The sequence below is a fragment of the Ranitomeya imitator genome, chromosome 7 (assembly GCF_032444005.1).
Source record: "Ranitomeya imitator isolate aRanImi1 chromosome 7, aRanImi1.pri, whole genome shotgun sequence".
NCBI classification, from domain to species: Eukaryota; Metazoa; Chordata; class Amphibia; order Anura; family Dendrobatidae; genus Ranitomeya; species Ranitomeya imitator.
This window is the reverse complement of record NC_091288.1, coordinates 48,876,521-48,899,369: the sequence shown is the minus strand read 5'-3', so window position 1 is coordinate 48,899,369 and position 22,849 is coordinate 48,876,521. Positions and strand designations below refer to the sequence as shown.

General features: G+C 43.7%; 1 protein-coding gene across 1 annotated transcript in view; it reads right to left on the bottom strand.

Annotated features, from left to right (window-relative positions):
- Nucleotides 1-22,849, bottom strand: part of AGPS (alkylglycerone phosphate synthase) — a 196,532-nt gene that overhangs the window by 112,009 nt on the left and 61,674 nt on the right. Inside the window, exons 6-10 of the mRNA XM_069733205.1 lie at nucleotides 20,449-20,520; nucleotides 19,789-19,868; nucleotides 17,372-17,452; nucleotides 11,312-11,437; nucleotides 322-430 (exon numbers count right to left, since the gene is read on the bottom strand). Of these exons, the coding sequence (XP_069589306.1) occupies nucleotides 322-430; nucleotides 11,312-11,437; nucleotides 17,372-17,452; nucleotides 19,789-19,868; nucleotides 20,449-20,520 (468 nt within the window). The remainder of the gene's footprint in view (nucleotides 1-321; nucleotides 431-11,311; nucleotides 11,438-17,371; nucleotides 17,453-19,788; nucleotides 19,869-20,448; nucleotides 20,521-22,849) is intronic.

Genomic DNA, 22,849 nt, shown 5'->3' with positions numbered 1-22,849 from the left:
GATGGAAGCAGGAGACAATGGTACAAGTACATTTCATTTTTACCGTAAAAGTGGCAAACAAAAAAAAAAAAACAACAAAAAAAAACACTGACTGCAAAGCCAGAGAATAAACCTAAAAGTCTTACAATAAAAAGCTCTTCTGCTCCTAAATGACAAGTCCTGCGTAGAAGCGAAGGGGGAAAATCTACAGACCAAAGTGAAGTCTTAAAGCTTTTTCTCCTTGGACTTTTGACTCTTTGATACTACAAAGTAGGAGCACACTTCAGGCGCTGCGCAGATTAAACGGCGCCTCCTCCAATAAAAACAATATATCGGCCGTACCTTCAGATCCCATAATGAAATGGTAAATATCTGGACCGGTTGACATTCGAGGCCCCTGGCAGCTTTTTTCTACGATTCCTTTGGGAGTTACAACCTTTAAGTGTACGACCTGCAAAATATTAAATAAGGGAGACGTGAATTGTAGAAAATGTTAACAAGCTTCAATATAGCAACGGTGAAAATGTGTAATATTGTACCAAGATATAATATATCTGCCAAGAAGTTCTATGGTAAATACCAATTGTGTAAAGGGAACTTGTCACGTTGGAAAATGATTATTTACCTGCAAATATAAGGTGGTAATCTGTAGGTAAAGAGTGTCACAATACTGCTGGGCTGCTGTACTGAAAGTGCAGGTAACGGGAGAAAATGAACTTATTTCTTCCAGGGAGCAGTCCGCTTTCAGTCATGGAGCAGCAAGAGTTAACCATCACTATAATGTGAGCTTTGGCTGTAAGCACACCCCGACACGTTGATTGACAGTGTACTCTGAAGTGAATGCGTGCAGATCGAGCTGTCAGGCGTGCTTACGGTATAGCGAGATGTGACTGTAGCCACTACATGACTGAAAGCCGGCAGCTACTAGGAGGAAATAAGTTCTATTTCTCCAGGCAGCTGCACTTTCAGTAAGATGGGCAGGAAGCATTGGCAGTCTATTTAATTGCACATCAACCATATATGTGCAGGTAAATAGTGTTTTCTATGGTGACAAGTTCTCTTTAAATCAGGTTTTCATGTTAAAAGGGAATCTGTCAGCAAAAAAGGACTGTTAAAACCAAGCACAACACAATTTAGGGGCCCCTTACTGTGACCTAGGCACTCCATGCACCCTCACACCTACTTGTTTTCCATCTAACTAAAGGTATGATTTTAACTAGGACTGTGCCTCCCTACAGGTGCTGTAATTGGTTGGTTTCACTAGACTCATACTTCCGGTTGTGTACAAACACCTCTTTCCGTTACAAATACAGCAAAAGATAGCACCTTTCTATACAGAGGTTCATAAGGATTCACCATTCACTAAAGGTGATGTCACAGGTCACCTCCTCCCCTTTCCTTCACAATCACCTTAGCCCAAATCTAATGCAGCTCATTTATGGTAATCTTCCAGTGTAAATGCATTTTAAGTCTTGGGTCTCCCAGAAAGATGAGACTAATGACAGGTTCAGCATTCGGCAACTAATGTCAAAGAAAAGGAAAGAACAAATCAATAAGCCGACTGAACTCAAAGTGGGCTTATTATTACCAATTGGTTGTTTCCTTTTTTTAATTTTTTTTTCTCCTTTTTTTTGTTCATATTAGTTTGTCCAAACTATCTTACGCCTAGTTTTGGTCACCAGATTATACATTGCTTTATTTAGGATTTTGGAGGGGTAGTTACCCTTTTGAGCATCTTTGACTCGACAGTAATGTGTATGGGAGCCTTGAACAATATATTGTAAATATCTAGCTGGCATGCCAGATGTCAGACTACCATTGTATTGTGAAGATACTATGCCATAACGTGTGTGGCGGTAGCTTTCTCCGAGAACACCGGAGAGCTCGGCCAAATGAGTGGTCCGGTGTACGGGAGAGCGGGCCAAGGTGGCTGCCGGCAGACCCAACCGTTCACCCAAAACCCTTCTAATATGTATGGCTGGCCTTAGTAAAGAAAACAGCATAGCAGTTTAATAAAATAAGTAAACATTGTGAACAGGGTATGAAACACATGGGAGTATTACAGTCATTTATCTACAAAATGATTCACTGCAAATTCCTAGACAAATGTAAGACATGGAAGAAAAGGTTCAGACATTTCATTGTGAAGATTGCTTCCATATTGCCCTCAATCATCTCTGCCAATTAAAATATCTCCTCTCCCCTTGGGATCCAACTATTGATTAATCATTTTAAAACCTTCAAATGAGTCCGTCTTATGAAAGTATCAACATACAAGGGATAAAATCCTCGACATTTATCAGACCCTGCACGACGCCTTCTAGAGAAGGTCTGGTGTACTGGGAAAACGTCACCTCCATCTTTGTGAAAGTCTGGACAAGTTTGGCGAGGTTTCCCGTTGGAAATATGCTGATGATGTGCACGACACAACAGAGGCAAATTTTACTACGACACTTGGGAGCGATGGTGGTAACACAATAACACCTATAGTCTCCCCATCATGCCAGTGCTCCACCAGCCCAGAAGCAATGGAGTCACAACCATCACCGATTTGACCACTGTTGCCGTGTCCTGACCTCTGCAAAACATGGTCCCAGTCCCCCCCTCTCAATGGTTTTCCCACTTTCTTTATACCGGTGTAAATCTCTCTGTCCGCCCTCCATATGAATAAGGAACGAATGGGAAGCCTCTCAAAAATCTTTCATGACCCCCCAATATGATAATGAGCTTGACTAAATTTAAGCCAGATGCTTTGATGTCTAAATCACCAATGAAATCTGCTTTATAAGAGAGCTGGTTCTGAGGCTGGGATGGCATTGCCTTTGAAATCCCTAGTGCAGGGATATGCTGCTGCCCGGTTGCTCCTGATAAGGAATACATGCGCCATTCCCCTGATGAATCAAGGTGTCGAGGAAACGCGTCGGGAAGCACACAGGGTCAGTCGAGGGCTGGCTAGTGTCAGGGCTAGCTGTGGACTGCCCTTGTAAGGGCGGGAGCTTTGGGGTGCCAGGATCCGCCTAAATAACAGGGACTGACAAGGATAATTCGGGACCCCTACTCCATGAAGTTGCAGTTAAAGGAGAAAAGAAAACCAACAACCGGTGTGATTGTTCCTTTTTCTTTTGCAACTCACACAAATATAAGTGTTGCATTTGGCATACTACGCATGTATAAAATTAGCCCATTTTGAATTTCCCATGATGGGGATTTGGGCGTTCTGTTGGGTCACAATCATTTCACGTGGTGTGATGAATAGATTTGTCTTTCCTTCCCAAACAAGGAGTTAAAGTATCTATCGATTGTATGTGATACTTGTGAGCTCGTGTATTGGTTCACAGTATTTTATTGAGGCTACAGACCTCTTTGTTTAGGAACAGACTAGTAAAAGTTGTGTTTTAAGACCACATTTTTCTTTTTTGGTAATATAATGTACAGTAAGGTAAAAACTAAATTACTGAGCACATGTCCAGTCTTTCGTTAAATTTTAACACTTTCAGGGTAGGTAAACCGTAAAGAAATTAAGTCGCAAGGTCATCCTTTGGGCGGCACATACCCTAAGTGGAAGAACCAGAGCGCAAAAAAAAAAAGATTTAGAAACCATAAGGAGTCTGATTTGTGAGAAGTTCGAGAGAATAAAATATTAGTGACAAGTAATAAAATGGATACAAATTACTGTAAAGGGCTGTTAGTGAGCAGTAGTGGTAAAGTAATTAAAAAGAAATGTAACCAGAATTTCTGCCGCAATGTTCTAGTGTCCGCTCCGGAACAATGGGAACTGCGACTAAACTCAATGTGGTGATAAAAAAGGAGTGTATTGATTTGACTCTTGCCCCTATAGGCCTAACACGCATGGACCAGGAATTATTTTTGCTTCATTAATTCAATCTTCACAGCCGCCTCTCGTGTCATAATATATCGAACCTAAACACACAAGAGTTTTAAAAGTCTACAACCTAAGCATTTTACGGAGCTATATTTGGGCGCTCCATTCTTAACAGCCGGCATGCAGGTAAAATGAAAAATGATAGGAAACATGACAAAGCCCTTTGAGAGCAACGCAGCCAAGTAAAGTGCTGCTGTGGTCTAATGTATCTGACTCTACGGGTGCCCTTATGTCCTCAGATCCTGGAAACACCAATAAAATAAACTATATTGGGCATAAGCAATGGGTCCATCTGCACAGGCTTGTATAGTGAAGCAATGCTAAAGGGGTTTATAATTGTATTACTAAATACATCCCAAGTCATGGGATCGTACATACCCTGCAATATGCACAAAATCTGCTTAGAAAATGAACTCACACGTTAGATTCCATGACAGTCTAAAGTAACTACCACGTATAACGTAATCAAGATCAACCGTCAATTTAACGTATGTACTTTATCGATTTGTAATGGCTGCCCAACTCTGAGCAGAACAAGCAAGCTCCGCAAATCCAAGCATGCACACTTACAGTTATGTGAAAAAGAGTTTGCCCCTTCCCGATTTCCTATTCTTTTGCATGTTTGTCACAATTAAATGTTTCAGGTCACCAAAGTAATTTAAACATTAGACAAAGATAACACGTAACACAAAGTGCAGTTTTTAAATGAAGGTCTTTATTATTAAGGGAAAAAGAAATCCAAACCTACAGGGCCCTGTGTGAAAAACGGATTGCCCCCTAAACCTAATAACTGGTTGGGCCACCCAATTAAGTGTTTGTGATATCTGGCAATGAGTCTTTGACAACGCTCTGGAGGAATTCTGGCCCACTCATCTTTGCAGAACTGTTGTAATTCAGCCACATTGGAGGGCTTCAGAGTATGAAGCAACTTTCAAACCACAGCATCTCTTGTAGATTGTGAGCCTTCGCGGGCAGGGTCCCCTCTCCTCCTGTACCAGTCATGACTTGTATTGTTTAAGATTACTGTACCCGTTTTTATTATGTACACCCCTCCTCACATGTAAAGCACCATGGAATAAATGGCGCTATAATACTAATTATATCATCATTAATAATAATAATCTCAAGGTCAGGACTTTGACAAGGCCACTCAAAAAAGTCTTTTGCTTTTCTTAAGGCATTCAGAGGTGAACTTGCTGGTGTGTTTTGGATCGTTATTATTATTATTATTATTTATATAGCACCATTGATTCCATGGTGCTGTACATGAGAAGGGGTTACATACAAATTACAGATATCACTTACACTAAACAAAAGTAACAATGACAGACTGATACAGAGGGGCGAGGACCCTGCCCTTCCAGGCTTACATTCGACAGGTTTGTGGGGAAGGAGACAGTAGGTCGGGGGTTGCAGTAGCTCCGATGGTGTGGAGGTGGCTGTGTGGTCGTTACAGGTTGTGGTGGATAAGGCTACTTTCACACATCAGGTTTTTGCCGTCAGGCATAATCCGCCAAATTTTGAAGGAAGAAAAAAAAAAAACAGATCCAGCAAAAGTTGCCACCGGATCCGATTTTTTTTTGCAAAGACTTGTATTAGTGCCGGATTCTGACGGATGGCCTCACGATTCATCCGTTTTTCGCCAGATCCGTCGAAAATGTGTTTTCTGGAAGCCGGAGAAAACGGACATAGTAACTTTTTTTGTCCGTCGAAAAAACAGACAGAGACGACTCCGGTGGCATCCGGAGTTTGCTATAATGAAAGTCTATGGCGCCAAATCTGTGAATTGAAGAATATGGCAACCTTTTCCATTTTTTTTTAATTAAGCATGCTCCGCAGTAGCATCTCTCTCTCTCTCTCTGGATATCAGCTGGTCGGTTCCGGCAAAAAAAAAAAAAAAAACACACACGGATCCATCGCATCAGTTTTTCACAATTTGCAACAGATAGATTTTTTTCAAAAGTAGCCTGATTCAGCCTGACGGCGAAAACCTGATGTGTGAAAGTAGACTAAAGGGACGTGTTGGGGCACAGAATTCCAGATAATGGGGGATATTCGAGATAAGTCTTGGAGGCGATTGGCTAAAGAGCGAATAAGAATGGAGGAGAGAGGGAGGTCTTGGGAGGACCGGAGATTACGTGAAGGAAGATATTGAGATCCCAGGATCGCTGGGACTAGGTAAGTATGTCATATTCACCTGTCCACGTTCCAGCCGCCGGGCGCCGCTCCATCTTCCCGGCGTCTCTGCACTGAATGTTCAGGTCAGAGGGCGCGATGACGCATATAGTGTGCGCGGCGCCCTCTGCCTGATCAGTCAGTGCAGAGAGACGCCGGGACCGGACACTGGGAGCTGCAATCAAGAGAGGTGAGTATGGCTTTTTTTTTTTTATTGCAGCAGCAGCAGCGGCACAGATTTATGTGGAGCATCTATGGGGCAGTATGAACGGTGCAGAGCACTATATGAGGCACAGATATGGGGGCAGTATGAACGGTGCAGAGCACTATATGGGGCACAGATATGTGGGCAGTATGAACGGTGCAGAGCACTATATGGCACAGATATGGGGCAATATGAACGGTGCAGAGCACTGTATGGGGCACAGATATGGGGCAATATGAACGGTGCAGAGCACTATATGGGGCACAGATATGGGGCAATATGAACGGTGCAGAGCACTATATGGCACAGATATGGGGCAATATGAACGGTGCAGAGCACTATATGGGGCAATATGAACGGTGCAGAGCACTATATGGCACAGATATGGGGCAATATGAACGGTGCAGAGCACTGTATGGGGCAATATGAACGGTGCAGAGCACTATATGGGGCACAGATATGGGGAAATATGAACGGTGCAGAGCACTATATGGGGCACAGATATGGGGCAATATGAACGGTGCAGAGCACTATATGGCACAGATATGGGGCAATATGAACGGTGCAGAGCACTATATGGGGCACAGATATGGGGCAATATGAACGGTGCAGAGCACTATATGGGGCACAGATATGGGGCAATATGAACGGTGCAGAGCATATAGGGCACAGATATGGGGCAATATGAACGGTGCAGAGCACTATATGGGGCACAGATATGGGGCAATATGAATGGTGCAGAGCACTATATGGGACACAGATATGGGGAAATATGAACGGTGCAGAACATTGTATATGGGGCACAGATATGGGGCAATATGAACGGTGCAGAGCACTATATGGGGCACAGATATGGGGCAATATGAACGGTGCAGAGCACTATATGGGGCACAGATATGGGGCAATATGAACGGTGCAGAGCACTATATGGGGCACAGATATGGGGCACAGATATGGGGCAATATGAACGGTGCAGAGCATATATGGGGCACAGATATGGGGCAATATGAACGGTGCAGAGCACTATATGGCACAGCTATGGGGAAATAATGAACGGTGCAGAGCACTATATGGCACAGCTATGGGGAAATAATGAACGGTGCAGAGCACTATATGGCACAGCTATGGGGAAATAATGAACGGTGCAGAGCACTATATGGCCCAGCTATGGGGAAATAATGAACGGTGCAGAGCACTATATGGCACAGCTATGGGGAAATAATGAACGGTGCAGAGCACTATATGGCACAGCTATGGGGAAATAATGATCTATTTTTATTTTTGAAATTCACCGGTAAATGCTGCATTTCCACCCTAGGCTTATACTCGAGTCAATAAGTTTTCCCAGTTTTTTGTGGCAAAATTAGGGGGGTCGGCTTATACTCGGGTCGGCTTATACTCGAGTATATACGGTATTAACTATCAAGCACTAAACAAAAAATGATCTTCCAATAATACCTAACATAATGCTTTGTATAGTAAAAAAAAAAAAAGATGATAAGTACATGGAACACAATTCTGATAAAAAAAAACTCTATAACGGATAAAGACCTGTAACGAAATACACACAAAACAATTCACAATAAGAAAATGGGCAGAGGAAGGACCTGAAATTTGTAGCATAGTAGGGAGGGAGAAATTCCCTCATGTATCGCCACTAGACTTGTGGCTTCATCAGGGTTAAAAAAAAACTTTGAAGGTCTAGTGTGGCGATGCATTGAATGAAGCATTTACCACAGAAGAGAGGTGGCGATTAGAGCATTGAAGGAACAATTTATATGGCGGCTGTATCCCCTACAAGGCCATGGATTAGTGTATACTGTCAGCATAGGCCGACAGGCTCCCTGCATTTCGATGTGTCGAGAACGGACTCATTCAGAATTATGAACCTGTGTATATATGACAGTAATCATCCAAAAATCGGGCAAACTACCTGTTCGTCAGATGATCAAAGAGTTTATGCTGGTACAAAAAAAAAAAAACACACACACAGTAAAGACCAAAAGTTTGGACACACCTTCTTATTTAAAGATTTTTCTGTATTTTCATGACTATGGAAATTGTACATGAGAAGGTGTGTCCAGTGCGATCGTATGACCAACAACTTGTTCCCATCAGCTGTTAACATCCCATGTCCCGGGCCATTAAATGAGCGCCTATCATCTTGCATACAGCCCATTGGTACGCTTTAAGAGGGTGTAATTGGTTTAATATAAGTGTACAGCCAGGAAACTACTGGTGTAATCTACTATATAATTGTCTAAGGGTCACTTCCGTCTTTCTGTCTGTCCTTCTGTCTGTCACGGAAATCCCAAGTCGTTGATTGGTCACGGCAAAACAGCCACGACCAATCAGCGACGGGCACAGTCAGGCGGCAAAATGGCCGCTCCTTCCTCCCCGCAGTCAGTGCCTGCTCCATACTCCCCTCCAGTCAGCGCTCACACAGGGTTAATGGCAGCATTAACGGACCGCGTTATGCCGCGGTGTAGCGCACTCCGTTAACGCTGCTATTAACCCTGTGTGACCAACTTTTTACTATTGATGCTGCCTATGCGGCATCAATGGTAAAAAGATCTAATGTTAAAAATTATAAAAAAAATAAAAAATAGTTATATACTCACAGTTCGTTGGCCCCTCGGATCCAGCCCAGGCCTTTCCCGCTCCTCGCGACGCTCCGGTGACCGCTCCATGCATTGCGATCTCGCGAGATGATGATGTAGCACTCTTGGGACCGGAGCGCGCGATGAGCATCGGTAAACGCTTCGCCTGGATCCGGGGGCCAACAAATTCTTTGTTTTTTTAACAGGGATACGATGCCCACATTGCTATATACTACGTGGGCCGTGCTATATGCTACGTGGGCCGTGCAATATGCTACGTGGGCCGTGCAATATGCTACGTGGGCCGTGCAATATGCTACGTGGGCCGTGCAATATGCTACGTGGGCCGTGCAATATGCTACGTGGGCCGTGCAATATGCTACGTGGGCCGTGCAATATGCTACGTGGGCCGTGCAATATGCTACGTGGGCCGTGCAATATGCTACGTGGGCCGTGCAATATGCTACGTGGGCCGTGCAATATGCTACGTGGGCCGTGCAATATGCTACGTGGGCCGTGCAATATGCTACGTGGGCCGTGCAATATGCTACGTGGGCCGTGCAATATGCTACGTGGGCCGTGCACTATGCTACGTGGGCTGTGCAATATGCTACGTGGACCGTGCTATATGCTACGTGGACCGTGCACACACACCCTGACGAAGGATCGTGCGTCCGAAACGCGCGTCGGGGTGCCCTGGACAGTGACTGGTAGTCCCTAGAATTGGAGTTACATACCATTAGTAAGTGTTCCCTTATATTTCCTATTGGCTCATTCACTTTATTGTTTGTCGCCGCTAATGCGGTATCATCTTGCTGCACATGTATGCACTGTTTGCACATTTATATTGAGTGATATTTACACTCCCATTTTTTGCAGATTTCTGCTTTTACTTGACACATTTGTTTTTTAGTAGTTGCGATTTTTACCCCCCCCTTTTTTTTGTGTTTTTATGGGCCATATGGTATGATATGATTGACACAAGATTTACATAAATGGACACCAGTTTAACTATAGGCACTATTATATATACTAATATACATTTTATATACATTTTTTTATATATATGCATTGTTTCGCTATTGTATGGTATAGTCTAAATTTTATTTAATTAATAAAGCAATTTTTTATAACTATATCCTTGCTTTGATTGGTTTTATGGGATTTCTTTTTATGCTGAGTGCTTGATTTTTCCTATATGCTACGTGGACCGTGCTATATGCTACGTGGACCGTGCTATACGCTACGTGGACCGTGCTATACGCTACGTGGACCGTGCTATACGCTACGTGGACCGTGCTATACCCTACGTGAGCTGTGCTATACACTACCTGACCTGTGTTATACACTACGTGACCTGTGTTATACACTACGTGACCTGTGTTATACACTACGTGCGTGGGCTTTTATATACTGTACGTGAGCTGTGTTATATGCTACGTGGGCTGCTATAAAGTACGTGGCTGTGTTATATGCTATGTGGGCTGTTATACACTCCGTGTGCTGTGCTATATACTACGTGGCCTGTGCTATATACTACGTGGCTGTGCTATTTACTATGTGGGCTGTTATATATACTAAGTGGCCGGCCACGAACAATCAGCAACAGGCGCAGTCCGGCCGCGAATTGGCACGGGATTTGAACCACGCTTCGCTAATTGGTTGCGGCCGGCTGAATCCTGTGTATTCAATGTATTATTCTAAAATCTTCATATATAAACTACCGTACATACATATTCTAGAATACCCGATGTGTCAGAATCGGGCCACCATCTAGTGTAATTATAAGAGTTTATGGTACTGCAGTGTGATCTGGAAGATTTGCCATTCAGTAGACTGAAAAGAGACCCCGGTAAGCTACAAAGAAGGATATACAGATTTCTCAAAAGTAGATATAACCAAGACTAACAGAATATATATTTTTTCACCAACATGACAGAAGAGAATCTAAAACATGATATTTATGCAAACCCCATACTGCGGGACAAGTATTAATCTCTGAGCCGATTACAATGCTATGTAGCTGTAGAATTGAGACATTATCCAATAATCAGGTATTTGGTGAAGCCGGAGGCCGCCACACAATGGTCGTAATCCCGACGTAGCAGGGGAGATCTTTCATGTTCATGTATTAAATAATGAGTGATATATACTAACATGCGACACGTGAAAAGATTTTTACCAATCTATAAAACCACAGATGGTACAAACAAAACCTAACAACGTGCACGTGTGTGAGCTGATGGCATGAAGTGGATCACACGTGTCCTGGCGGGCTCCTGTCTGCATGGACATCATCATGGTGCTCTCCTAATACAAGCTCTGCACGGGAATAGTATTTAGTACACCATTAGACATGGGAAAAGATCAGAAAGGAAGGAAATTCTGTGGACTATATCCTCCAGATGACTTTACTATATTTAAGAAGAAGTTTGTGCGTGGGAAAGGAAAACAGAGGAACGGTCTTACCAGATCTTCAATGTTTCCATAGATGTTCTTCTTCATGCCCGATGCTCTTGTAGCCACCCAGCCTCCCAACGTGCTGAACTCCATGGAGTCTGGCTCGTGACCTGTACAGTAACCACTCTCCCCAAGCTGGAACAGATCAGACAGATATTAATCTTTATGGATCCTTTATACATTTACGAAGACAAATTCACTGCTAAAGATAGCTCAAACAAACTGCGCTTTACTCCCCCTCCCTTGGTCCAAGCGCAGACTCCAGCGCTGCTCCCGGTTGTCTGTTATTGTCTGCAGCGCTAATGTCCCGTTGACAGCACTACATCAAGTCCCTACAAAACGTATGATATCCAAATAATGTTACAGAGACAAGAGCCCCCTCAACTACGGAGAAGCGGGAACTGAATAGCCCCACCGAACCAATGCTTTAGGACCACCAAGCAATTAAAGGCGCATTCAGACGTCCGTACAAATCGGTCGCAGATGGGACGCAATGCACAGACTGGCCGCGGATCTCCGAGCAGAGATCAGCAGCTTCACATATTTCTAGAAAACTGTCACGTTCGGGTTGTAAAATCCGCGTCCAATCCGTGCATTGTGGTCCGACATTGGACCGATTTTTATGGACGTCTGAATGTGCCCTAACTTAAGGGAAACAGCCACCCCCAAAAACCATTGATATGGTCATGTTGGTGCCTGAAAGATACGGTCATCCATACTTTTACTGATGCAACCTGTGACTCCTTGATAGAAAAAACGTTTGAACTCATTTAAAAATGAGGCTTAAAGGGGTTTTCACACAAACAAAAGTTTAATTCAGATCTTGGTATAATAATCACTTGCACATTAAATAAAATGTTCCTGTGCTGAGATAATCTTATAAATGTTCCCCTGCTGTGTACTGTGTAATGGCTGTGTCTGACCGTGCAGGGACATGGTCTGATCATACCACAGCTCCTGGGCAGGAGAAAGACACAAAAGAGTAGAACAATACATTATAGAATGGTAGAGCTGGAAGGGACCTCCAGGGTCATCGGGTCCAACCCCCTGCTCAATGCAGGATTCACTAAACCATCTCAGACAGATGTCTGTCCAGCCTCTGTTTGAAGACTTCCATTGAAGGAGAACTCACCATCTCTCGTGGCAGCCTGTTCCACTCATTGATCACCCTCACTGTCAAAAAGTTTTTTCTAATATCTAATCTGCGTCTTCTCCCTTTCAGTTTCATTCCATTGCTTATCGTGTTTCCGTGTTGGCCGTGTTTTTGCTAAACATTCCCAGATCCTCTAACCGTTCCTCATAGGACATGGTTTGCAGACCGGTCACCATCCTGGTTGCTCTTCTCTGAACTTGCTCCAGTTTGTTTAGGTGTTTTTTTTTTGTTTTTTTTTAAATGTGGCGCCCAAAACTGGACACAGTATTCCACATGAAGCCTGACCAAGGAGGAGTAGAGGGGGATAATTACTTCACGTGACCTAGACTCTATGCTTGTTAATGCAAACCATAATTGCGTTTGCCTTTTTTGCTGCTGCATCACCCTGTTGATTAATGTTCAGTTTTTGATCTATTATTATATCCAAGTCTTTTTCACACGCACTGTTGCTTAGTCTTATTCCTCCCATTCTGTGATTTTTTTCATTTCTCTTGCTCAGATTATGACTTTGCATTTCTCCCTGTTAAAAACCAGTTAGTTGCTGCCCACAGATCCAGTTTAGTCTCCTTTGTTCTCTAGTATTAGATATCCCTCCTAGCTTTGTGTCATCGTTAAATTTAATCTGTTTACCCTCAATTCGTTCATCTAAATCATGGATAAAGATTTATAAGATTATCTCAGCACAGGAAGATTTTATTTAAACACATCCAATTGTGGAAATTATTATTCAAAGACCTATTGATTACAGTTAACGTTTGTTCTTAGGAAAACCCCTTTAAGCACTCTAGGCATGAGCAAAACATTTTTTCCGAGCCTGCGCCTCCCCAGCTCTATTCCCAACTCAGCTCCACCTTGACCGGCAGCTCATTAACTACACAGTCCATTGACAGGCCAGTGGGTTTGGCCATCCTTTATGCAATGTGTATGGTCACCTATACTCCAAGCCCTGGATTTTTCGGAAGCAATGTCAGAGAAGTGATGTAAGGAAACTCAAGAGCTGCTACTTATTGGTGATTTTTCTGCCTTCTATTATTGCGCCTAATCTAAAGAATGACTTTGATCTGAATGATGTATGTGAATCAATCCTTAATGGAAAAGGTTCTTGCAAAACATTCATGAAAAACATGTGAACAGCAAAGAAAAGAAAAAAAACCCCACACCGCCACAAAACTACTATGTCTAAATCCATCCAATAAATAAAGTCGTTAATCTCTCGTTCCCTTTCCTCTAATGTGATATGCTGCAGCCTTTACAAAATGTGAGCAAATTGCCTGCACTTAATTCTCTCAAGGACTGATGTGTTTTAATGTACAGCCATCTGGTCGGGCTTCCTGTATGCAACAGCACCATCTATTAGCGATGCAGATCATGCATTCCTGTACATTAAATAGTCACTGGTTCCTCATTTTTCCATATTAGCTTGGCTTTGCCATCTGCACGGCACCTGAGTTGGAATAGATGCCCTTAAACAGCTACAAAACCGCGCAGTCCCACTGAAATCATTTTCAAAGCTCAGCAGTCTTGCATCAAATGGTACGGAGCGCCAGCCATCTGTGGATCTGGAGCTTACTGTATGCCCGGCTATCAATCAGAGGTAATCAATTTTGGTTATCCGAGAATTTCCGCACTGGTAATAAGTCAATAAAAGAAGTAAAGTGTGTCAGGCGAGGTTGTATGCGTCTACGAGGGTCTTTGATAAGTAGCGAGCCTGGCGTAGTAACGGCTGGGTCGCGCACAGACGAGAACACTAATAGTTTCCTTCGGTCTGTTTGTGAATTGGAGGAAATGAGCGATTCCAGCAAACTAAATCCAAAACATATTGCAACAGAAAGGATAAAGTGCCAGAATAGATCCCTAGTAAAGCTGCTGAAAGGTGGGATACGTCCCTAAAATAATAAACATGTGGCTTATTGAAAGCCCCATAAATTGTACTCACCAAGGGGAGGTGGTAACAAGGCAATGTGGCAAGAATAAGCCTATGGGGGCAGACGACACCACGGAGCCTTAGTGGGGGGGTAAACGATTCGATAAAGGGGTTGTATGCACTGCTTCCCAAAAGGAGGTGGTAACAACGCAATGTGGCAAGAATAAGCCTATGGGGGCTGACAACCCCACGGAGCCGTATTGGGGGGGTAAACTATGAGATAATGGGGTTGTATGCACAGCTTCCCAAAAGGAGGTGGTAACAACGCAATGTGGCAAAAATAAGCCTATGGGGGCTGACGACACCACAGAGCCTTAGTGGGAGGTAAACTATGAGATAATGGGGTTGTATGCGCACCACTTCCCAAAAGGAGGTGGTAACAACGCAATGTGGCAAAAATAAGCCTATGGGGGCTGACGACACCACAGAGCCTTAGTGGGAGGTAAACTATGAGATAATGGGGTTGTACTAACTGCTTCCCAAAAGGAGGTGGTAACAACGCAATGTGGCAAGAATAAGCCTATGGGGGCTGACGACACCACGGAGCCTTAATGTGGGGTAAACTATGAGATAATGGGGTTGTACTAACTGCTTCCCAAAAGGAGGTGGTAACAACGCAATGTGGCAAAAATAAGCCTATGGGGGCTGACGACACCACAGAGCCTTAGTGGGAGGTAAACTATGAGATAATGGGGTTGCATGCGCACAGCTTCCCAAAAGGAGGTGGTAACAACACAATGTGGCAAGAATAAGCCTATGGGGGCTGACAACCCCACGGAGTCGTATTGGGGGGTAAACTATGAGATAATGGGGTTGTATGCACTGCTTCCCAAAAGGAGGTGGTAACAACGCAATGTGGCAAGAATAAGCCTATGGGGGCTGACAACCCCACGGAGCCGTATTGGGGGGGTAAACTATGAGATAATGGGGTTGTATGCACTGCTTCCCAAAAGGAGGTGGTAACAACGCAATGTGGCAAAAATAAGCCTATGGAGGCTGACGACACCACGGAGCCTTAATGTGGGGTAAACTATGAGATAATGGGGATGTAGGCACTGCATCCCAATGGGAGGTGGTAACGTAACTAATTTGCCAAGAATAAACCTATGGGTGCAGCGACACCACAGAGCCTTTTTGGGGGGTAAATGATGAAGTAAAGGGGTTGTACTCACTGCTTACCAAGGGGAGGTGGTAACGCAACGCAATGTGCCAAGAATAAACCTATGGGTGCCGGAGATAGCATGGAGTCTCAGTGGGGGGCTAAATGATGCGATAAAGGGTTTGCACTCACAAGAAGCTGAATAACGAATGTCTAAATAGCAGAGTATTCTTTACTTCATCAAGCTCTTTATTCCTTTATCAACATCGGCATTGGGACCTCTATTTTTTTCATTTCTGCACTTTTGTTTTTTTCTCCCAAGAAGCAAAATTTAATTATTTGTACAAATGCACCATAGATATAGATAATGAAACATCACATGTGTGTATATTCACTATATGACTACTAGAAATCCTACCAATAGTGTGCAGAACCACATACACACGTGGTCAAAATTGTTGGCACCCCTCGTTTAATGACAGCTGTCGAGAGGTGCAAAAGTCTCATTGACAGTTAAGGCCCCTTCACATTTAGCGACGCTGCAGCAATACCGACAACGATCCGGATCGCTGCAGCGTCGCTGTTTGGTCGCTGGAGAGCTGTCACACAGACCGCTCTCCAGCGACCAACGATGCCGGTAACCAGGGTAAACATCGGGTAACTAAGCGCAGGGCCGCGCTTAGTAACCCGATGTTTACCCTGGTTACCATGCTAAAAGTAAAAAAAAACAAACAGTACATACTTACCTACAGCCGTCTGTCCTCCAGCGCTGCGCTCTGCTTCTCTGCTCTCCTCCTGTACTGTCTGGGAGCCGGAAAGCAGAGCGGTGACGTCACCGCTCTGCTTTCCGGCTCACAGCCAGTACAGGAGGAGTGCAGAGCGCAGCGCTGGAGGACAGACAGCGGTAGGTAAGTATGTACTGTTTGTTTTTTTTTACTTTTAGCATGGTAACCAGGGTAAACATCGGGTTACTAAGCGCGGCCCTGCGCTTAGTTACCCGATGTTTACCCTGGTTACCAGTGAAGACATCGCTGGATCGGTGTCACACACGCCGATCCAGCGATGTCTCCAGGGAGTCCAGCGACGAAATAAAGTTCTGGACTTTATTCAGCGACCAACGATCTCCCAGCAGGGGCCTGATCGTTGGTCGCTGTCACACATAACGATTTCATTAACGATATCGTTGCTACGTCACAAATAGCAACGATATCGTTAACAATATCGTTATGTGTGAAGGTACCTTTACAGGAATCGTTTAATTGCAGTGATTGCCTCAAAAGGCTGTGCAACAAAATATTAAGTTAAGGGTACCATCATTTCTGTCCAGGCCTATTTCACGAGTTTATTTATTTATTTTAATTCTGTGGAAGCATGGTTGAAAAGCAATGTCTTACTTTCATTAGTTCATTTTCATAGGTCTTTTATTTATTATTACTTTTGTCAGATTCAAGTTATTTCTGTGACCATTGTGGGTTTTTCTGTCAACAATTTTGACCATGGGTGTAAGATTTCACAATAAAAGTTAAAATTGTTATTAATACACATAGATTAAAAGCACTTAAAGCAAACCTGTCAGCAGGATTTTGTTAGGTAAACTACAGACATCGTCACGGATTAAAAAGATACCGGAGGTGAAGAAATCAGTCTAGTGGTTCTTGTGTAATCCGTGTTAGAAGTTTTCAGTTAATGATATGCTCGTGCTCTGGGGCAGGACTGTAGGCAGAGTCTGCATATCATTAACTGAAAACTTCTAACACTGATAACACAGAGTCTATGTTCCTGCTCTACGCCACAGAGACCAAGGAAAGAACTGCTGACAGGCCGCCCCGAAGCACAGACATGTTCCCCATCATTGAGACAGACTGTTTCCACATTTCCAAAATTCACAGCTACCTGTTTTTCTAAGTCCTGACCAGTGATGCCAGATTCAATGTGTGCCGTCAGGTTCTTCTCGTCAATCCAGAGAATTCGACTCTAAAGAATGAATTAAAAAACAAATTAAAAGAAATCTGACACTGAAGAGTAATTTTATATACACGTAATAAAAATCAAGTACCTAACATCACATTTATGAAATATCTGCAGAATATGTCAGAAATGTCTTTTAGCCTCAAACCTATCTTAAAAGCTGTTTTACCTCTTAAAGGGAATCTCATGTCCAATGATGCTATTAATCTGCAAGTTAATATCGTTATGAAGGTGCCTGGCGCAGTACTGAACGCGTAGCACCCAGGAGAAAATGAACTTTATTTTTCCTGGGAGCTGCCGGCTTTCAGTCGTGTGCGGTGATTATAATGGATATGGACACGCCTGCATGACTGAAAGCCGGTTGCACCCGGGAGAAATAATGATTTTTCTCCTGGGTGCTGCGCTTTCAGTACTGCGGCAAGCTACCTTCGTAACACTATTAACTAGCAAATTAACCTTATATCTGCAAATTAATGGAGTTATCTGATATGACAGGTTCCCTTTACTGCTTAAAATGTAATAAAACAAAAACAAAAAAAAAAAAAAACAATCATCTCCCCCTAAAACTCCCAAAATGGCGCCTTTCCAGCGATGTCAGCTTTGTGTGTTGCACAGATGCCCATTGATGTCACATGACCACTGCAGCCAATTAGCGTGTGCCGATTGGCTGCAGCCTTCACGGTTCAATCAGTTTTGTGTGATGGCTGTACCGATAAGCGCCCACCGATTGACAACAGCTGACTCGTGATGCCGACAGTCCCGCAGAGGATGCAGCTGCAAAAGTAGAGGGCAGCACCCCACTACCACCCCCTACCCACCATCCCGGGCCACACAAGCTAAAACAGCTAAAATCCTATGGAAAACCAGTATAATATACAGAAATAGACACCGGATTGTCACTAATGTCTGCGAGAACCTATAAAAGTTCAGCCGGATAATTATAACTTCCAATAATGGCGCCCTCCTCAGCGCACCTTGAGAAGTTTACAAGTGACTGCAGCTCCCCGGTCAGCGTATATCTGTTTATACTCGGAGAGGTCGCATGAAATAGATTAATCACATCTGTAGAGTCAGGAACGCCAGGTCCTTGATGTGGCAGCCAAAACACCCAAAATTACCTTTAAAATGCTATTCTATGCTGAATGATTCCTTTGTGCGCTTTTATGCTGTTTATTGAGCTTGTTCAGGACTGTGATGTTTTCCGCATGTAGAACATATGAACTTCTACTGACCCGGCCTATTCCACCCGGAAAACATGGCGTAAGTGTAGGCAATCGCACTGCGAACGGGAGATCAAATTCTGGAAAATCTCATGAAAGGCTGAACATTGACAGTGATAAAGTAGGTGGGATACCTGACAGTACCGGCACAGGACGGAGGCTGAAATGGGAACGGGGGAACCTTACAGGGCAGTATGTGCATAAGGCTATGTTCAGATTTGCGTTGTTGGGCGCAGCGTCGGCGACGCATGCGTTGTCATAAGATCGTACAGAGCAGGAATTTTGGCGCAGGGAAAACGCTACAAGTAGCATCCTCTGCGCCCTGTCTGTGCGTCAATATGACGCATGCGTCGTAAAACGCAATACAACGCATACCGGCTCATGTCCATGCGCCCCCCATGTTAAAGATAGGGGCGCATGACGTATGCGTCGGTATGCGTCAATGACGCTGTGCCCAACAACGCAAATGTGAACGTAGCCTTACTTGTTATGTGCGGACCCAAGGTATAGCCTTAACTCTTCTATGGCTAGAGGTGGCTTTGGTTTCTGCAGCGCGCGCCGGCACACTGCCCGCACCCCGGCACACGGCCCGCGCCCCGGCACACGGCGGTCTTTAGGAGCCCCGTGGTCAGAGGTTTCAGTACCTTCCATGGTATCAGATGAGGCAAGTAAATTAATGATGGGGGGGATTAGGGCGGAGACATGTATGGGGGACCCCCAGGCCCCTCACTGAGAGATAATCGACCTACGGCTGATTTACAGAATGTTGGCGTATCAGCACATCCTCCTAATGATCAGTACACGACCCAACGCCTCTTGATGGCTTTGCAGATACCTGCACTATGGAGAGCCGTGGATGCTTCTTTCATAAGGCGTCATTGTCACTGCGTTGGCTTTACGGGGACACCTGCGGCCGTGTTCTCCCCAAAACTTACAAATGGGTATACAACCCTCACAAAACTAATAAATGTGTCCAAACCCCATGTTCATAAGGTAAACTGATCTTGTACATATCCCGCAAGTGGAAGGATAGGAGAACACAATGCCAACGTTCTCTTATTTGTCATCTTACTATACATTTCATCTCATACACTGAAGATGCGGGATTGTGGCTCCACTTACCATCTGCGACGTGTCCAAGGAGACAATGCTTCTCTTCTCATCTTCAGGACACTCCAATGCACTGGAGACACTTGTCCCCCCTGCAACAGATGTATCACACAGTTTACAATCGGACCCCAATATTTATCATTTTATTGAAAACATTTTTTGGGGTGGTTTAGTTAACAAAGTAGTGAACCATGTATTAGAGTATGTTCACACAGCGTTCATGCATCGTTTTCTTTCCAAATGAAACCCTCTGGTATCGGCAGGGAAAACGTTGCGTACATTACGCACTGTTTCTTGCCTTTTTTATGCACTTTTAGTTGCGTTTTTGCTGCGTTTTTATGCATTGATTCGAATGGTTAGAAAACGCTGCAAAAACAATGGTGAAGGAAAACAAAACGAAGCATGGCGACATATTGGAAATTACATTAGTTATGCTGGGATTAGAAATTGCAGCATTTTTATTTGTAGAGTGTGAACAAGTCCCCAGCGTCTAATGTGGATTGACCGTGCGTAATACTGGCAGATCTATCTTAGAAGACTGACCTGTGTACGACAAATGTGACAAACGACTACAGGACAACTTTCAGACAACTTTTCCTCCCTCATCCCAAATCAGATTTTCATCACACAATAGAAAGATTACAAAAACCTGATGCCTGAATTGTTACTTACCTCCAAAAGGTATGACGCAGACATTGTGTGTGCAGGCCAGGTCCACAATCCGGACCACATCGTCGTGACAATCTACCGAAAAAAGAAAAAAAAAAAATCACATATTGGATTTATGCCTTGATCAGAATTTAGACTTTTCATTAACAGAAAAACATTTCTACTTTAAATTTGGAAAAACCCAATTTGGAATCCTAATTGTACGGTGCCCGTTCCCTTTTAGTAGCTGATGCTCATTATTTTATATACGGTCAGCTGCCTGCAATAATCTTATTTGGTCTTTAGCAGATTATCGATAGCCGGAAACATAGCTACTAGTGATGAGTGAGCGTGCTAGGATAAGGTGTTATCTGAGCATGCTCTGGTGCTGAGTATCTTCGGGTCGAGTCTCTGAGGCTGCATGTCTCGCTGCTGTTCGACAGTCACAATACAAGCAGGGATTCCCTGTTTGTTAAGACAATCACTGTCGAGACATGCAAGCACAGGGACTCGACCATGGTACTTGAGCACACCGAAGTCACTCGGTTAGGATGCGAGCATGCTTGTATAACACCTTATCTGAGCACGTTTGTTCATCACTACTAGCCAACATTGAGGTTGCAAAATAGCAATTAGGAGAATGTAAAGTTCTTGTGCGATATATGTTTTTCAGGCATATATGCACCTACAACATTTTTTTTAATAAAAAAGGGAATACCCCCCCCCCCCCCCCCTCCTCCAGCAGTCCCGTATCAAGTGCAGGCCACGCTGGAGATCCGTGCCGGATTCCAGTAACGCCGGCTCCATTGGGAAGTTAGAGGACATTTTTTTTCCTATAAATTGATAGCTCCTTTAGGATTATTTTGCTTTCTAATACCCCCAGATTTAGCCTCCACTGTGCATTCCGCCCCTATTTCCGCGCCTTTCTGATTTATGTCTTTATCATGGTCACTGTTAAATCCTTCGAAAATCAATAAATATTGAATTTAGGGGGAAAAAAAAAATGTCTATTAAGATCCCTGGTTCCTACAGAAATCTGGAGATCCAGTGCAATTAACCACTCGAAGTCAGGATTGGTTCCAGACATATTTCATTTTGTAGTGTGACTTACTCCCTAGTAAATACTTTCATGGAAAGCTGTGGGATTTTTCCCCCTTTAGTGCAGTTTTGCATAGTATATATTTTTTTGTTATCAGCAGTACATGTCTACAAACCACAACGTGACGAAGCATAGACACGGAAACGGTCTCTTAACTCAAAATATTATATTTCAATAAAAGAAAGTTTAGCTAAGAAATTGGATCCATTTATATATAATTGTGCGAATCCTATACACAGGTAAAAGAAATACATCTATTTTTCCTAAACTATAGAGCCATTAAAGAGTTATTCTCCGGATCTATCTTCGGGCGCGCACCTCCCTCCCAACCTCCAGACTTTCTGCTTCCCAGTGATTGACAGGTTGGAGCGGCAGCATGGCTGCACCGCTGGCCAATATGCTTGCCGATGTTGGAAGCCGAGGCGGATTTGCCTCTGAAGCACCAGCGAAGGTCAGCGTCAGAGCAGCGCTTACAAGCTCTGTGCCTAGGATTTCAGCCACCTATTATAGACTAAAGAGGCGGCTGGTAACCTAGGCAACGAGTACTAAACAATGGAATTAAAATCCCTTCATTCTTGAGTGCAGAAAGGGTTTTTAATAATTGGTGAATTGCAACGTTGCTCGTTTTTACAAGCACTTCGCAACTGATTTAATGGAGAATAGCAGCTTGCAAAAAAATAAGTAAAATCCGCATCGAATAGGTAAAAACTAGGGCATCACACAGGATTTTATCAGCACGATACTAGACGATGCTCGACTTTACATAACCTCGTGCACACGACTCTTTCCCAAAATCCTCTCTGAAGATTCGCTTCTATCCTGATCTTTCTTTCGGAATATGCAGCGATTGATGCGGAGCAAATCCTGGGACCGACCACGTCACGTCCCGCTTTACAACATCCCCGGTAAGCACTTCGTTTGGATGTAAGGAATTAGTCGTTTCAAGCGTAAGTGCATAAAACTGCAATACAATTAAGCCGGCTAATATTTAACCGCCTTTATTAGGTTTAATTAATGTACAATGACTAATTTGGCTATTTTGAATGGGCCTAAAGCTATTTGTAAAGTTAACCTAGTGCAATTAAATAGCAATAGTGATAATGGCGTGTTTAATAATATTTAACTATTACTGTTGTGCTGTCTGGAATGACTACGCCGCTAATTGCTACTCGAAGTCACTATTCTGCTTAATTGGCGCTGTCTAATCACTGGAGAAACATGGATGTCTAACAGCCCATCTCACACGGACAGGAGGCGCACCTTGTGCGGGGCATAAAGCGATGTTACTGAAGAGGCTTAACTAGGTTGTTAATTACCCCCTGTTCA